The sequence below is a fragment of the Acipenser ruthenus genome, chromosome 21 (assembly GCF_902713425.1).
Source record: "Acipenser ruthenus chromosome 21, fAciRut3.2 maternal haplotype, whole genome shotgun sequence".
NCBI lineage: Eukaryota > Metazoa > Chordata > Actinopteri > Acipenseriformes > Acipenseridae > Acipenser > Acipenser ruthenus.
Genome location: NC_081209.1, coordinates 21,454,657 through 21,472,256, shown reverse-complemented (window position 1 = coordinate 21,472,256; position 17,600 = coordinate 21,454,657). Strand labels below are relative to the sequence as shown.

Genomic DNA, 17,600 nt, shown 5'->3' with positions numbered 1-17,600 from the left:
TATATAACACAGGTGAGGTATATGTGGCCAATTAAAATATGTTATACTTAGGGCTTCACTGCAACAAGAATCCAGTAAAAGGGTCAAAATTAGATGTAGTGTCTTCATAAGTGAAACTATTTACTATATCCATGGTTGAAGAACAAACATGTCTATAAAACTATTTAGTATAGCCAAAAAACAAAAGTATTCAAAATATAGATACATTCAATTACTTAAATGTATAGGTTAAATGACAAGCACTTCGTGATGGAATCAGAATAACATTAAAATAGATTTAATTTAAAACAAACTCGTAAGAATATATTTGATATATTTTTTATAAAGACTGACAAGTATGTGATTACTTCATTTTTATGAAAAAAGACATGCAAGACAAATGTAGCGGTACGTTACGTGTATGTATTATTATTATTATTATTATTATTATTATTATTATTATTATTTTTAAAAAAAGAGCTGTGCATTTTCATTCCAAATTAAACATACACTTAATTTCCCACCTTGTCTAGAAGGATGTTCCGCCTGGATGATATATGTAGGAGTCTGATAGGGTGTAAACTGCCCAGGATAAAGAGAGTTTGATCCATTTGGAAATCCATTTGGAAAGCCTGGATAATTATTTATATTCATTCTGGAGGGAAAAAAAACGTGTCTGCTTTCATGAAATATCTGAAAACATCTGTTTAAATTTGTTTTAAAATCCTATTCTGTTTTCAAGATGTTTCTTTGGAGAAGGTTCTGTTTATCAGTGTTACTGGGATAAAAAAAATCTAAAGACAATTGCCTTTCTAATCTGTTAAACATAACATTCTGATGTTGTTGCCAAGCGCTTTTATTACAACCCCAGGGTTCTAATTCCTAATTTCAAAAGCATACAAACAGGACAAAATATATCGCATCACAGGACGCAATGCAACTATTATTATTATTATTATTATTATTATTATTATTATTATTATTATGTTTTATTGATGGGCTGCCAGTTTTTATTTTAGAAATGATTCATCAAAGTTCAGTTTTACATCAAAAGTTATCAAGGTTTAGTTATGATTCATCAAGCACCGTCCCTTTCAATAGCAGCCCCATGTAAATGCATTAATTCAACAGAAGTAGCCGCGAAGTTATACTTTATACCTCCAGCAGATGTCAGTATAACCACTTTTATTATAAAATGTGTGTGTTTGTTTGATAACTTCTTGGTATGAACTTAAAGTTAATAAACTTAACATAATATTCTTTTACATTCTCAGAATTTAAATCACATAACTGCAATTTCAATTCACTGAAAAATAAATGTTTAAGAATAAAAAAAACAAAGCTGGGAACAGATTATAAACATTGTGCCTTTATTTATTTATTTATTTTTCGAAGTAACGTTTTGTACTACTAATGCAGTTTATTTGGATCCACTTCAAAATCACAGATACATTCATTACACTGTAGCTACACTTCTGTTACATTATTTAAAACATGTATTTAAAACAAAATACGTTATTGTAATATATGGGGTCACATCCTCAAAACCACAGCATTATGTAGAAAAGTGTATGTAGTAAATATTCGTAAATGGAAAGAACGGTTGTTAGTGTACCTGTATTTGGAAGGGTATCTGTAGTTCTCCTGGTTAAACTGAGTTGAAAGAGATATGCATGTCCAGAGCTTTAGTTAGGTGATAAAATCATGAAAAAAAAAATGTATCGAGAATGAAATTCTGGGTTTAATTTGAGGAAAACACGAATTCATTCGCATTTCTGGAAACCAAAAGAAATTTGCACGTGAAAGAGCTTTGGTCTTATTAAGATGCTTTGAAGGTTTCGGTTCCAAGAAAGAAATATCTATGCATATTTAGCATTTTTAAGCACGATATTGAACAGCCTTTGCTGTCCAGAGTTCTTTGCATGTATTATGCGTGCTTAGTGCACGCATCACATATTCCACCAGAATATAAAAAGCTGTGTTATATGAAACTTCCTGTGCTACTTTATCCCTTGCTGGCACGCATTATTTACCGTTCTAACTCATGCCAGAAGTAGACTCCTAGGTCTATTCATTCCCAGGCATTTCATTATTCTCCATGGTTTAGGAAGCTGTCACTTGCCAGCCAGTATGCCTTGTAGCAATGAGACAATCAAGAACGGGCACTGCAATGAAAACCACACAGATGCAGCACAAAACTTTGGAAACAGGTAAGAAAATGCTCATAGCCACCTTGTGAGGCCGTTTATTTTATTTTCTTTATTCAGTGTGTTTAGCTTTATTGTGGGAGTGTGGGTGAAGTTATACAGCATTTAGAGATAATCATATTGTCTTTAATGATGAGTTCAATCAATGATTTTAAGTGAGGTTTTTTCTTTTTCTTTTTTTTTAGCTTGTTGGTAAAACTGATGCTTATAAAGGATTTTTTTTATATAATCCATGATACAAATGTTTTCATAATTTGATTTTACTTTCAATAACTCCCTTTTTTCACACTGTGTATGGAGTCTAGTTTTACATCTAGTACTGTATCGTGTTGTCTGTATAGGTCTTTTTTTGTAGACTAACACACATGTTAATAAGAATCCATTGATAACACCGTGTAACAATTTTTTTTTTTTTTGTTCCTGGGTAGTAAGTGTTATTTCCTAATTGCTTATGCCTCAGAAGTATTATTCCCCACAAACTTTGCTTTTGTGACCAGGACAGTGATATTTTGAAATTTACCTATTTTCCAGAACATTTTAGATAGATTCAGTGCTGAGTAAACTTGGAGTAACTTCTAGAACTTTCTAGAACTTTCCAGTAATATAAATAGTAGTATAAATACAGGGGCCTTAAGCCCACCAGTTCAGTTTAGTTCTAGCTGCCTAAGTGGATACATATCTGCATTTTTCTGAGATGGCATCAAGAGGCTGCAAGCATCCGGCAGACACATTTTGCTATGTCTGCGGCCAATTTATCAAGACAAGAGCGAAAAAGTACTCAGTGGAAGCATCTGCTAAGATGTGTGAGGCCTACAAGGCATATTTCGGCATGCCTGTCGGGGATCAAGACAAACCCTGGGCACCTCATTTCACTTGCGAGCACTGCAAAAAAACTCTGGAAGGTAAGATGGACAATTGTTGCTTGGAATTTTATGTTATAAAATTTGTTAAAATTTTTAAAATTGTAAAAGTTTTTAATTTTAAAATGTTTCACAATTTTCAATGTTATTGAAAAAATATATCATATATGAAAAATGTTGCAAGAATCTCTTACACATTAGTCATGGGTGAAATAAATGTATTTTTGTAGGATGGTACAGAGGGGAAAAGAGAGCCATGAAGTTCGCTATCCCAAGAATTTGGCGGGAACCCACTGACCACTCAAGCAACTGCTACTTCTGCATGGTGGACCCTTCTAAGCGGACCGAGTTCTCTGTGGGGAGGAACAACGTCAAGTGGGAGCCACTGGTGGACCCCTGGAAGGTGCTGATGCCACCACTGCACATCAAATTGGGCCTTATGAAACAATTTGTCAGAGCTCTAGATAAGGAGTCGGCAGCCTTCAAGTACCTTCAAGACTTCTTCCCTAAGCTGTCTGAGGCAAAGGTCAAAGCCGGTGTCTTCGTCGGACCACAGATAAAGAAGATCCTGGAGTGCAGTGAATTCCCCAAGAAGCTCACTAGTAAGGAGAAAGCGGCTTGGAACAGCTTTGTCGCAGTGGTTCGGGGCTTCCTGGGCAATCACAAGGCCGAAAACTATGTGGAGCTGGTTGAGACTCTGGTGAAGAACTACGGCACAATGGGCTGTAGGATGTCCCTCAAAGTCCATATCCTTGATGCTCATCTTGATAAATTCAAGGAGAACATGGGAGCGTACTCGGAGGAGCAAGGCGAGTGATTCCACCAGGATATACTGGACTTTGAACGCCGCTACCAAGGACAGTATAACGAGAACATGATGGGAGACTACATTTGGGGGCTGATTTGTGAAAGTGATTTACAGTATAATCGTAAATCTCGAAAAACTACTCACTTCTAAATCTTTTGTAGTCATTTTTGTATTACTTTAGTATAAATACATGTTAATTTGGATTCATATGTTGTTTTTTTCTGACTTTATGTGAACGAAAAGACGCAAATTCACCTGTTTTCTCATTGGAAATAGGTAAATTTCAAAATATCACTGTCCTGGTCACAAAAGCAAAGTTTGTGGGGAATAATAGCCATTTTCTATACTTTTGAGGCATAAGCAATTAGGAAATAACACTTACTCCCAGGAACAAAAATTGTGTTACACGGTGTAATTGAATGAGAACCAATAGTTAGTGTTTAACAATCAGTAATTTGAATATATATTTTTTTAATTGTATGCTGATTTTATGTATTTTATCAAATGTTTATATATGTGCACTGCTGTGCAAAAGTCATATACATGTTGCATTTTTCTACACTGATTTATGAGCATCAACAATTTACTCAAAGCCTCCACTATTGTTTTCTACTATTATAACAACCTTGACTTGCATAAAGAAGGAAAAACATTGAGTGAAGTAGCTCACATCACTCGATTTTCAAGGTGTGGTATCTGAAGCATAATCAACAAGTACAGAGAAACATCATCTGTAATTGACAAACCCAGGACTGGAAGACCCAAAAAACTGTCAAACAAGGATGAGCAATACTTGAAGATAATATCCTTAAGGAATAGAAAGAAGACAAGCATTGAATTGACAACAGAACTGGCACAGGTGTCGTTGTCCATCCATCAACAGTCCAAAGCACCTTTGACCATTGTTCCATAGTCCAATTTCTGTGTTCTTGTGCATATTTTAGCCTTTTAGTCTTGTTCCCCTTTCTTAACAGAGGTATTCTTACTGCAACACATCCTTTAAGTCCTGATTTCAAGAGTGACCTTCGTACTGTTGATTTGATGGACAACCATCTTTAAAAATAATGTAAAAGAGTCATCTTTAATGGCTTAATTTTCACCTCATTTTTGCACATCGATCTTCCGGAGGTAACAAAGTAAAACTTTTACACTTACACTACAAAACCTTTTTTTTTTTTTTTTTGCCAGTTCTTTATGTTCAAGATCCCTGACCAATCATGGGATGCAAAGTAGTTCAACAGAACATTTTAAACATGCAGAGAAACCTTTGTTGGTGTTGTGGGTCTGCAGCCAATTCCACTGTGAATAAATAAGGACTCTTTAGTTTTGTTTGTATAGTGTGCAAACCTTCAATTGAAATGAGGTGATTTGAAGTGACACATTTGGCACACTAGCTCCGAATAGGCTAGCTGTGAAAAAAACAAGGAAAAACTTTCAATGTCATTGTAATAGCTTTTCTTTTTTTACTGTACTATTTTAGGTGTTTACATTACAGTCATTCAGACTGGGGCTCCAGTATCATTTTTCTGTAAATTTAACTGAACTCAGTTTTCATTGAACTTGTTTGGAGAAGTGACTTTCTCTTCTGACTGCCCCGCCACTGTGCATACAAAGTGGACGGATATACATATTTATATATATTATTGTACTGTATTATCTTATATATATGTTACTGCATATGGTATGGTACACATGGTCACAATATTTTAATGTAATGAAAAAGGCTGTTCATTGTTATTTAATGGACATTTTTGTTTTAGTATTCTGTGCAGAAAAAAATAACACAGTTTCTGAAAAAAATCACGCTTGGCAACGGGTAGTTGGAGCTCTAAGCCTATTGGTTTGTGAACTCCTCCCTCTGACAAAGCAGCTTCAGGGCAGTTTCCACAGCCCAACGTTGTCCCAAACGAACAATACTTATGAACTCCACCATGTGACCCCCTCGGGGCTCAGCTTTAGTGCCAGCTTGAGTTTTGAAGTTCAGTTTGGAAAAGTGAAGCATGGTGTCTTCAAACAGTGAATCTGCGCTCCCTTACTAACTGTACCTTTATCTTTCAGTGTGTTGTCAGCTTCAGAGGGATCCACACTATATCTGAATACAGAACAGATGTCAAACTGTAACAGTGGGAATAACAAACAGGCTATGGGGGATCAGTCAGGTGAGTAGGTCTTTGCAAAAACTGGTTTACTATCTGTGGCTAAGTGGGTGAGACCTCAGTGCACTTACCAAACAATCTTCAATGGCAATGCAATGACACTACAATGGAGCTCAGAGGCAACAGTAGCACCAGGGCAGCTGCAGTGGTAACTTACATTGATAACTTTTTCATATTATGGTATAATGATGATGATTAGAAATCTCTAAACTTTTATCCACCAATCAGCACCATTCCAGTGCACTACCACGACATTAAAAGATAATACAATCTGAAAGGGTTAACATGTTTAAAATAACAGCAAAGGCACTGTTTACTGGTTGCTAATATAAAAAAAACCCTGATTATTGGGTTTTACCTTGATAGTTGACCATGCTTGCGTGGTAGGGGTCAAACACCAAACTAATGCCCTCGTATCTTAGTTCTTAGTTCATGGTAATATCCATGTTTGTTCCTGGTAATCCTGCTCCTAATGCTTATTCAAAGGTTTATTCAGAGTAATGCACTGGCATTATAATGGTATTCAATGGAATTTTATTACATTGAGATACCTTATTGTTTTCACCCATTTGTTTGAATGAGCCACTGTAAGATTCTGCTTTTCGAGAATATTGCGTTTGAGTTTAAATCACATGTGGATTGTAATAGGATTGTATTAGACAGTGTAATATCAGTTATCCTTGCTCCCAGCAGAGTACAATCACATGGCATTAATTTATTGTAGCCATTTTAAAATCCAGTTAGCATATTTCATCAATGGCCTATCTTCGCCTTACTTCTGGCTGAATTCACTCTAGTCTTGCTTGGTAATTAAATACAATTTCCTCACCATTAATTTAATTTCATGTTTAGCTTCTTTGAGTTTGTGGTAACGCTGTTTAGGCTAAGTTAATTGTCTAAGGATTTCCAGATCTTAATAAAGCATTTCACTTCGCCATTGCACGCTCATAATAAGTAAGTACATAATAAATGTGGCATAAGGGGGTCTATTTTACTGTGAGGAAAAACGGTAATAAACATTCAAAAGTAAAAATGCTTGTCTACTGCAATCGAAAATCCATGTTTTTAAAGCCGTGCTTATCTCCAAATTCCCAATAGTTTCTTATAGTTTCACCTCTCTGAGAGTTTAAAATGGATTTTACAGTATTTATATTGCATGTTGTAATGTTTATAAGTTGGACAATAAATGCTTGGGGGGGGAAACCTTGGTACTGCCTATTAACAGCAATACAAAAAATTAACTGAATTCATTATTCATTAGACCGTGCTGGAAATGAAACCTAAACAGACACTTTGCTGATCTAGCCTGTGTTACATATGTCTATGGTGAAAGAGAGCCTCAAAACAGATTGTATATAAAAAAAGATACAATTTCTTTTTTCAAGAAGGTGAGGCTGATAAAACCACTGAATCGATGGTAGCCAGTGCAGTGAATCTGGCCTCTGCCGATTCACTCTGGAGCACGGTTGCTGATGGCTCGGTGCAGCTCAGAATAGACGAGTCCTGTCCACAGACACCAATCACAGTTCACCAGATGTTCAAAGCATCCGAGGAAAAGTACAAGACCCTGTGCGCGTTAGCCAGCAAGAAGAACGATAAACTGGAGAAGATCACCTTTGCAGAGTATTATCAACTTTGCAGAAGAGCAGCTAAAAGTTTTTTAAAGGTAAGTACGTTTTTCTTTTTATTTAAAACATTGACAGTGTGTCGTCACCAATTTCATGACACTTGCGTCCAAGTCAATTCGAAGAGCATTTGAGTCAGGACAGCTCCTGGTTTTAAAACATTTGATCAGGCAATGGAAACAGCTGACATGCATCACAGCATTTTGATTTTCTAGGCTCTGGGGCCTGGCCTTTCAAGTGCAATAGTAATAATAATTATAGAAAAGTGGCAGTCCACCTCAGAAACTGGCAGTCGACTAATCGCATGTCATGTGTTATGAAACAGAATAGTCACAAACTGAGCAGCAGCCATTATCAAATACATGATTTATTCATATTTTGTTTCAACTGTCTTTACCTCAACTATTGCCAGCCCTTGGTGGTGGTTGTAGTTTCACCTTGTTGGTATAATGTTGTGTAGCCTTTTCCTCTTGTAGTCCTTGTGAATATCTGCAAGGACATGGAGCCCTCAACAAAGCACAGCTGAACCAACAGATGCTATGAAGTCTAGCTTTTAGGGCTAACTGTCTGGTGTTTTTCTGAATATAGCTTTGTTTGGAACGGTTCCACGGTGTCGGGATTCTGGGATTCAACTCTGCAGAGTGGTTTATTTCAGCAATCGGAGCTATATTTGCTGGGTAAGAACCTGCTCTTAAGTAGAACAAAATAAACCAAATAAATTTGACGTGCACTGTCGTTCCCTAAACAGACGTGTCCTGCACAAGGTTAAAGAAATCTTCTTTGCAAGCCTAGCTTTCTGTGGGATCATTTCACCTGGACCCCTGCAATGTCTTCCTTCCTAACATTAACCAATGAGATGCTTTCCTATTGACTGACATGCCTTGCAGCCAGTAGTCTGCTTTGAACACAAAGACACTGCTGAGGTGGAATTAGACTTCTTGATAGTAAGACAGTAAGAAAACTGTGAACTTTCTTTAACCTGGTTTGTGGTTACATGTGTTTCTTTCAAAACTGCACATTGAGAATTATTGCACAACAGGTAAGATTAACAGAATTATTTTGCTTCAGACAGAGCAGTTACTGTTAATTGTGCCATGACAATATTTACTGTATATTTAACTGTCAGTGTTTTGTTGAATTATTACCTGAATTAAGTCAGCTAAGGAATGAGGCTCCTTGGAAAAATCTCAAGCAGCCTGAAATGTCCAGTCCATTTGGTGTTAATAGGTGTCTGTTTCTCTTTACAGGGGCATTGTGTCTGGAATCTACACAACCAACTCTCCAGAAGCGTGTCACTACGTTGCCCACAACTGCAAAGCAAACATCATTGTAGTTGAGAACCAAAAACAGCTGGAAAAAATCTTGCAGGTAGGCAGAGCTCATCTTACTCGCAAAGTCTAGGCAGATTTTAGACCCTGAAACCTGAATACTGGTCATTGTAGTATCAATTACAACTGCATTTACCCAAAGCATGATCATTTTCTTAGAGGTCATCATAATTAAAGAAAGCAAATTGTGACTCTTTCTCTGTGTATTTAATAGGAGGGTTTGAATGATCGTTACTGGTTATTTTGATTACAAAGAAAAGAGACAATCAAACACAGGGCAAGATAATGGTGTAATGTACTGATCTAAACAGTGGTGGATCTAAGTGCAGTCATCCTTATAGGACACCACCCACCTTTAATACACAGGGAAATCACAAAGCCTTCCATGGACACCATAGCATAGTAACCTTTAGCTGAGTAGCTGATTCAGTTGAAGCTAGACCACCACTTTGTGATATCAGACCTATAAATAGAGGATGCATCAAGTGCACTTGAAAACAGCAGGTGTCTCTTGGGTTTTATTTACCTGAAAGCCTGGTATCTCTTAAGTATAGTATATGAATGGGGCTCCCGAGTGGCGCATCTGGTAAAGGTGCTCCGCGTGGACTGCTGGATGCGCCCCATAGCCTGGATGTCACCGGTTTGAGTCCAGGCTATTCCAGTGGGGACCGTGGATGGGAGCTCCCAGGGGGCGGCGCCCAATTGGCCGAGCACCACCCGGGGTGAGGAGGGCTTAGGTCGGCCAGGGTGTCCTCGGCTCACTGCGCACTAGTGACCCCTCTGGTCTGGCCGGACGCCGGCGGGCTTGCCTGTAAGCTGCCCAGAACTGCGTTGTCCTCCGACGCTGTAGCTCTGAGGTGGCTGCATGGTGGGCCTGCAGTGTGTAAAAGAAGCGTTCTGCTGACGGCACACACTTCGGAGGACAGCGTGTGTTCGTCTTCGCCGCTCCTAAGTCAGCGCGGGGGTGGTAGCGGTGAGCTGAGCCTAAAAATAGGGGAGAAAATTGGGGAGAAAATGATAAAAACAATTGGCGACTACTAAATTTATAAAGTATAGTATATGAAATACTCTTGCCCATGTATTGCACATGGTCTGTTTTTTCGCACAGTATGCCATAGTAGCAGCATTCTCCTTTTGTTGTTGTCTTTTCAGATCCGAGACAGGCTGCCCCATTTGAAAGCCATTGTACAATACGATGGTCCATTACAAGAGAGACATCCCAACCTGTACTCAGTAAGTTAGACTTTAATTGAATGCTTTCCAGAGTTCTCAAATACGATACTCTGAAACTGTGTTCCTGTACATACAGACCACAGCTGCCGCAGTTAATTCTAGATGCACACCCCTAGTGGTTATTTCTAAAATGACCTCACTTTTGGAATTCAGCTTGTAGGAGTCTTGACTGGTACAGTAATTAATGATCTAAACAGAACCGACAATATAGAATGAGAACAAATACACACATAAGGATATTACACAGGAAATGCATTTAATATTAATGCAAACGGTATAAAATAAGTAGGATCTGTCAGTGCTAATCTATTATAGAGAATTGAAAAATGTGTACTGGTAGTCTACGTGTCTGCGTTTTGTGTCTGACAATACTGTCTGGCTTCCTGTTAGTATAATTCAATAGTTTCAAATCAGTTGAAGTCGGTATCAGGTTCTGTGTATTAGCTGTATAAGATTTTGTGCACCTTTACAAACGTATTCCCCTCCAATGGAACAATGCAACCATCTATTGGTTTTATAGTCTTGTTGTTTCTGGGCCAGCTTCCATAATCATGCAGGCTTTACTCATTTTTATGCAGCAGCTACAGTACTGTAAATAGTGATTGTTCTTTTCAGCGGACACCAGTACAGGCCTGGCATCAGTTATGCGTACTGGAAGCTAGTGTGTCGATGAGGAAGTTTGTTCAAGTTGTCCCGTCACATAGGATACTCCAGACAAGCTGAGAGTCAAGTAAAAACAGATATGAAAAAAAATATTATCATAACTCAATATTGGAACAACAAAACCTAGAGCCACTTAGATAAAAATGCTTTAATTATTGGTTCATCTTTTACAGTTTCTTTTCATTTGTTTAACAGTGGGAGGAGTTCATGGAACTGGGATCTGATGTTTCTGAAAAACAGCTTGACGATATTATTAGCAGCCAAAAACCAAACCAGTGCTGTGTGCTAATTTACACATCCGGGACTGCAGGGACACCTAAAGGAGTGATGCTCAGCCATGACAATGTACGTTTAAAAAAACTGCATACACATGTTCTTTTACTTTGCAAGACGTAACCTACGCATTATTTGACATTATCTTATCAAACCATTGCTACTATTTTCAGATTACATGGACAGCAGCCCATGCCAGCAGAGTAGGAGGCATAGAGCCAGGAGAGATAAAGCAGGAATCCATAGTGAGCTACCTACCTCTCAGTCACATTGCAGCTCAGCTTTATGATCTGTGGACTGGGATCCAGTGGGGGGAACTGGTGTATTTTGCACAGCCTGATGCTTTGAAGGTACTGTATGGATATGTGATATGAAAATGCTGTATGCCAGTCAACGATTTTAATTTGATTTTCTTTGTTGCTTGCTTGGCTAATCTAGTCTGTGCTATACAGTCCTATAACCAGTGGTTTAATTAAAATCTGGAAACATATTTTAACTACAACACTATTACCATTGGAGTGAGTTTGAACGGCAACACATGATTAGGTACCATTCACAACTTTTAAATCTATAGCATTGGCTTAGAGATGTTACACTCATTTTACCCTGGTGCACAATGTAACAAATACATGCTTCTTTAATTTAAAACTTTTATTAATGTGTTTTAGGGAAGCCTAATCAATACTTTGAAAGAGGCTTGCCCTACTTCACACATGGGAGTCCCACGCGTGTGGGAGAAAATAATGGAGAAGATAAAAGAGGAGACCGCTCAGGCTGGGTTTCTGAAAAAGAAAACGTTAACATGGGCCACATCTGTCAGCTTAGAAGCCAACCTGAACTGGGCCAACCAGTGAGTGAAAATGACAAACCTGGCATTACATGTACACTTTTACATACATTGTAGACCATGGGATTTGTACATTCTCAACTGTACATTTTAACAGGTTATGCTAGTGGTGGCCAATCCGCTATGCAGCAGCATTTTCCCCCTTTGTGTTTGTTTATTTTTCAGGGATGAAGCCAAACCCTTTCTGTTCACGCTGGCCGATCACTTGGTATTAGGAGCAGTCCGTGCTGAGCTGGGGTTCTCGCACTGCGTGAAGTACTTCTCAGGAGCAGCGCCGATCACACACGAAACTCTCCAGTTCTTCCTGGGACTCAACATCCTCCTTTATGAGGGGTATGGAATGAGCGAGACGACCGGCCCACACTTCATGTCAGGACCAAACGTTTACAGGCTACAGAGGTGCGTTTGTAGAACTGGCAGAGGACTTGTTGTAGTGTAATGGCATGGTCCAATTAAGTAATTTAGGGTACAGTTGGAACAAAACCAGGAGGGACACCGGCCCTCCAGGACCAGGATTGGAGACCCCTGTTCTAGGTGGTTCTTAAAGCAAGATTTTTTTTGTTTTGTTTTTGTTTTGTTTTGTTTTGTCTGTGTAAATGTGCTTTTACCTGAGGTCAGAAGCAATAGTCTTTGCCAGAAAAAACATACAGTATGTAACACAGACTAGATCGGCCAAAGTGTATTTACAGTAGTATGTTGGGGCAGCAGTGTGGAGTAGTGGTTAGGGCTCTGGACTCTTGACCGGAGGGTCGTGGCTTCAATCCCAGGTGGGGGACACTGCTGCTGTACCCTTGAGCAAGGTACTTTACCTAGATTGCTCCAGTAAAAACCCAGCTGTATAAATGGGTAATTGTATGTAAAAATAATGTGATATCTTGTAACAATTGTAAGTCGCCCTGGATAAGGGCGTCTGCTAAGAAAGAAATAATAATGTCTGGTAACTAGAATTGAAGAGCAGATCCTGAACTCAGGCCAAAACACCTGAGCACAGCGCCGTATAAAAATAAAACAAAACCTGAGTCATTGCAATAAGAACGATTCAGAATAATTGCAAGCATAATAAAAAGGTAATGGAGCAGTAAAAAAATATTCAAATGTAATTTGAAGCTTGACAGTTTCTCACTTTCCCTTTACCTTGGGCAGGATTTATATTGTAATCTGGCATTTACTGTTTCTGTTCTTGTTGTGTGGGAAGTGAGACACCCATGCAGTAAATTTGTGGCAGTACGATAACTTGAAGACTGATTCCAGTAAGCAAAAAGACAGCCCAATGTTATTTATGAAATGTTTATTTCAATCTGCAGAGACGGATAGAAGTAGTTCATTTGAAGTACTCTTGTCTTTGCTTGTTCTGTGCAGCTGTGGAAAGGTAGTACCTGGGTGCAAGTTCAAACTGGTTGATAAAGACCCAGAAGGAAACGGTGAAGTCTGCTGCTGGGGACGAAACGTCTTCATGGGCTATTTAAACATGGAGGAGAAAACTAAAGAGGCGTTTGATGAAGAGGGCTGGTTGCATTCGGGGGATTTGGGCAAAACAGACAAAGATGGATTTTTTTACATCACTGGAAGGATAAAAGGTGCCATTCCAAACCCCACAGTATCACCCACACAATATTATTCCTTTTTCTTTTAAATCTGCCATAACATTCAGGCCTATTTTGAAGCAAAGCAACATTTTCTGAAAGGGATACACAGTAAAATAAGCTGGAAACAACTTTGTTTCAGTGCTCTGGGTAGAGTCTTGCTAGTTTATACCATTTGCACTTAAAATAGTGTCCTATAAGTCTGCTTCCTGTGTTACAGGTAATAGGACCCCATGGGAGCCTTACACATGTGCTATGTATTATCTAAAAAAACTAGGGACAGGGCATGGGTTCACATTATCTGTAACACAGGAAGTAAATGAGGAAAGGAAACAAAGTACTTTCATCAAACTTACAGTGTTGTGGTAGGATAAATGGGCTTCATTGGGGTAAAAGTGAATACAAACAACATAGTTTTTAAACTAATAAAGGCCCTGCATGAATGTTGTTATGCTAGCGAGAGGCAAGAACTCTTAATGGTTATTACACCTTGAATTCAGCTATTCCCTGTATTTAATGGCCTCAACCGAGACTACTGTATAATATGTTTTTATGTTGAGGAATGTTGTATGATGATAGGTCTTCGTGTTACAAACGTGTCTTGTCTTGTAATGTGTTTGGCATGTAGAACTGATTATCACTGCGGGCGGTGAAAACGTTGCACCAGTGCCCATTGAAGACCTTGTGAAAAAGGAGCTCCCCATTATTAGCAATGCCATGCTGGTGGGGGACAAAAGAAAATTCCTATCAATGCTGCTTACTTTAAAGGTAAATCATCTGTAGCTTCAAAACAGAATTCTAAGGTAAAAGTGTAAGAAACGTTTGTCTTTGTTCCAGCTTAATGAATGTTCAGTAATACACACAGGGGTGCTAACACTGTGTAAAATGCCAAAAAACATTGTATTGTTGTTTGTTTTGTTACTTTTTAAAGGATAGCAGCACCATAATTCAGATTTAATCCCAAATGAAGTGTAATCCTACTGCACAGTATCTAGAAACGGGATTCATTGAGATACCATTAGCACAGTGCAGCATTGTAACGGTACACACTTGACCGATGGCAGCCGGTCAAGGATATTACTGAATGGTTTCTCTGTTTGACTCTTAAGTGCGTCTGCAATACGGAGACAGCGGAGCCCACCGATGAATTGAGCCTTGAAGCAATCGCGTTTTGCCAGCAGGTCGGCAGCCAAGCCACTAAAGTGTCTGATATAATTGGAGGGAAAGACAGAGCTGTGTACCAGGCCATTCAGGAAGGCATTGCCAGGGTGAACAGGAAAGCCATTTCTAACGCTCAGCGCATTCAGAAATGGACGGTCCTGGGGAAGGATTTTTCTATCATGGGTGGAGAACTGGGTAAGGAAATAAGTTGCAGCAGTATGCGATATGCACCAAAGCTCATAAGTGAAGAATTGTGTGCTTCAACCTGTACCACACTGATTACCAAACTCAGCTAAGTTTGTGTCTTTCGTTTGTTTTTAGGTCCCACAATGAAGCTCCGGAGACAGTCAGTTCTCGAGATGTACAGTAATGAAATTGAGAGTTTCTACATTAAGTAAAAATAAAATTAAAAAGAACTGAACTACAGCACTGCCGTGTTACTTTTTCCAACTGAAATCTTTATAACAATTGATAGACCTTGTATAGCTTGTTGTACTGTACCTGGTAGTTTCAATTTTAATGTAATTGTATATGCAAAGCTTGACACAGTATTAGCACATGACAGTTAAATTATGACATCATGAAAATAACAGCTGCTTACCACATAGTCACAGTTTTTATTTTTGGTATTACAGTAGAAGTATATTAGACCAAAAAAAAAAATTGAATTGGAAAAAATGTTCCTTTGATTTATTTCTGTATTGAACTGTAACTAAACATGGCTTTATTGATTATTACCTCCATCTACAATGCTGGTACTTTGTCGATTTACGTTGTCTTGTAGATTATAATATTAGTTTTGGCATAAACCTTACTCTTATTTTACATTATGTTTAACTTTAAGAGTTATCCATTTATTTAACAAACTTTTACAATCTTATATTTTTGATTATTGTACAGTACACATGTTGTAAACCCCAATGACTGGTTTCACAGACCCTGATTAGCAGTACTGTTGAACTACCTAATGTTACCTTACATAAGGTAGTCCAAGAGTAGTCTTAATTGGGGTCTGTGAAACCAGCCATAAATCACTTTATCTACAAAAAAAAATTCATTTTCATAATATGCAAAAAACTTTGACACCAGCACTAATTAAAACATAACAATCTGCTTGTGGCGATGTATGGTAGTATGCACTTAAAAATAGATGCTTCTGGTGGCTAAACGGTTATTAAAATACTTGAAGACTTTCTGACCAAGCAGCTTTGTATCACAACCAAACACTCTCCAGCTTCCCCAAGAATCTACCACATCTCAAGCAGCAATGGACAAACCAGGCTCACCTCCTTAACAGAAGAAAAGCCTTGGTGGGACTTTACATTGTGGGAGGACACGCCCCTTCCTGTAGGCATTGTTCAATAAGATGTAACACTACAAGCACTATGGATTAAGAATTGTTATTAATAAATGTGAAATTGCATAAGCTTCTGATATCTGAGACGTCAATTATTTTCCTGGGTTCCTATCCACAATAAAAGTATGCCTGGTGGATATACTTCTAACACTTTCTAATATTGTATTTGACTTGTTAGACTGCTAGATAAAAGATTTAGCAAACCAATCAAGTTATTAAAACTGATAAATTGCTTTACTGACCATATTGTGGTTAAAATATCATTCTATACAAATATTTTTAGCCACATGGTCAAGATGTCGCATGCACTATGACTAATTAATTTCAAATTACACTATTTTTTTTTTATACAAGTCTGTAACCAGTTGACACAGTATTGTAATGCATGTGGAAAGCTATGAGTAAATGATCCTGAGAACAATTAGGATAAGCTTCTACCTGCCACTGGGATTGACTTGAAAACAGTTTGAAATCAGACTTGCTCATTTCCACAGGCAGCAGATTGAGATCAAATCGACTTCAGATGGGACTCACGGTGGAGATTACCGATGATCGTCCAATGCAAGATATCTGGTGTATTCAGAACGTATGTTGAACATTAAGTCAGAAAATGTATTAGAATCTCAGTGAAATATTGGAGATTGGCAAATTCACTTAGAAATAGCAGTTATAAAAAATATGTAATACAAACAGATTAAATTAGACTTGTGTAATATATGATTGCAGATTGCAGGCTGCAGATTGAACTAGCTGCCACTTGGTTGATACTGGAACGAGACAAGAAATGACTACCACTTACTGGTAGGAGAGTATTGAGAACCTAAAAACAGTTACAATAAACTCTCCTTCGGACAAACTCTACAGTATGTGTATAAAAAGACCACTCTGTCAGTCCCTTTCAGATTATAGACAGACCTTTCTGAAGATTTGACCACCTCAATATGTAGACCACTTCCCTAAGCCCCACTGGTGCTCTTTTTAAAATTATTTCACTGTACAGTAATCCATCGAGTAAGTGCAGATATGTAAAAAGTCGGCTAATGAATCTGGTTTTGAATACCATCATACACAGCTGTAACAATGACAATATTCACAATTATTATTTTGAGATTCAGCTTTTATTAGGGAGCTCCCCTAAATCCCTTGTTTAGAAAAATACAGGGTATTAATGCTTGTGACAGGGTAGCCATCTGCTGTGTGGGTGCGTGCATGCGCTGCTAAATGACAGGCAGGAGATCGAGACAGGTTGATGATGATACACCCCGCAGGCAAACAGGACTTATTTACATATCAACACACTGAACAGCTCACATGACACTACCAGCACTGGCAGCGCAAAGAATATATACCACTTTGGTAGAATCTACAATCTCTGAACTAATCTTCTCTGTTCAATAAAAAAAACTAACATTGGTGAAGAGCTTGATCATGTCGGATAAACAGTTAGGGTGGACATTTGACGGGCGGATATGTGACGGATTACTTTAGCAGTTATTTAAATTTCAAAGTTTGTATTTACT

At 38.2% G+C, this 17,600-nt stretch overlaps 1 protein-coding gene across 2 annotated transcripts; it reads left to right on the top strand.

Moving 5' to 3' along the window:
* Positions 1-2,069: 2,069 nt before the first annotated feature.
* LOC117429206 (long-chain-fatty-acid--CoA ligase ACSBG1) lies at positions 2,070-16,153 on the top strand. 2 transcript variants are annotated; one of them, XM_034048473.3, is made up of 14 exons: positions 2,070-2,189; positions 5,913-6,013; positions 7,399-7,676; positions 8,224-8,312; positions 8,883-9,003; positions 10,116-10,196; positions 11,055-11,204; positions 11,306-11,482; positions 11,801-11,982; positions 12,145-12,378; positions 13,339-13,556; positions 14,191-14,330; positions 14,672-14,918; positions 15,045-16,153. In XM_034048473.3, exons 1-14 carry the CDS (start codon positions 2,110-2,112, stop codon positions 15,119-15,121), a joined length of 2,175 nt encoding a protein of 724 aa, XP_033904364.3. In that variant the 5' UTR covers positions 2,070-2,109; the 3' UTR covers positions 15,122-16,153. The 2 variants fall into 2 exon arrangements, with proteins under 2 accessions (XP_033904364.3, XP_033904363.3); XM_034048472.3 differs by having other exon boundaries at positions 7,396-7,676.
* The last annotated feature ends 1,447 nt before the right edge of the window (positions 16,154-17,600 follow it).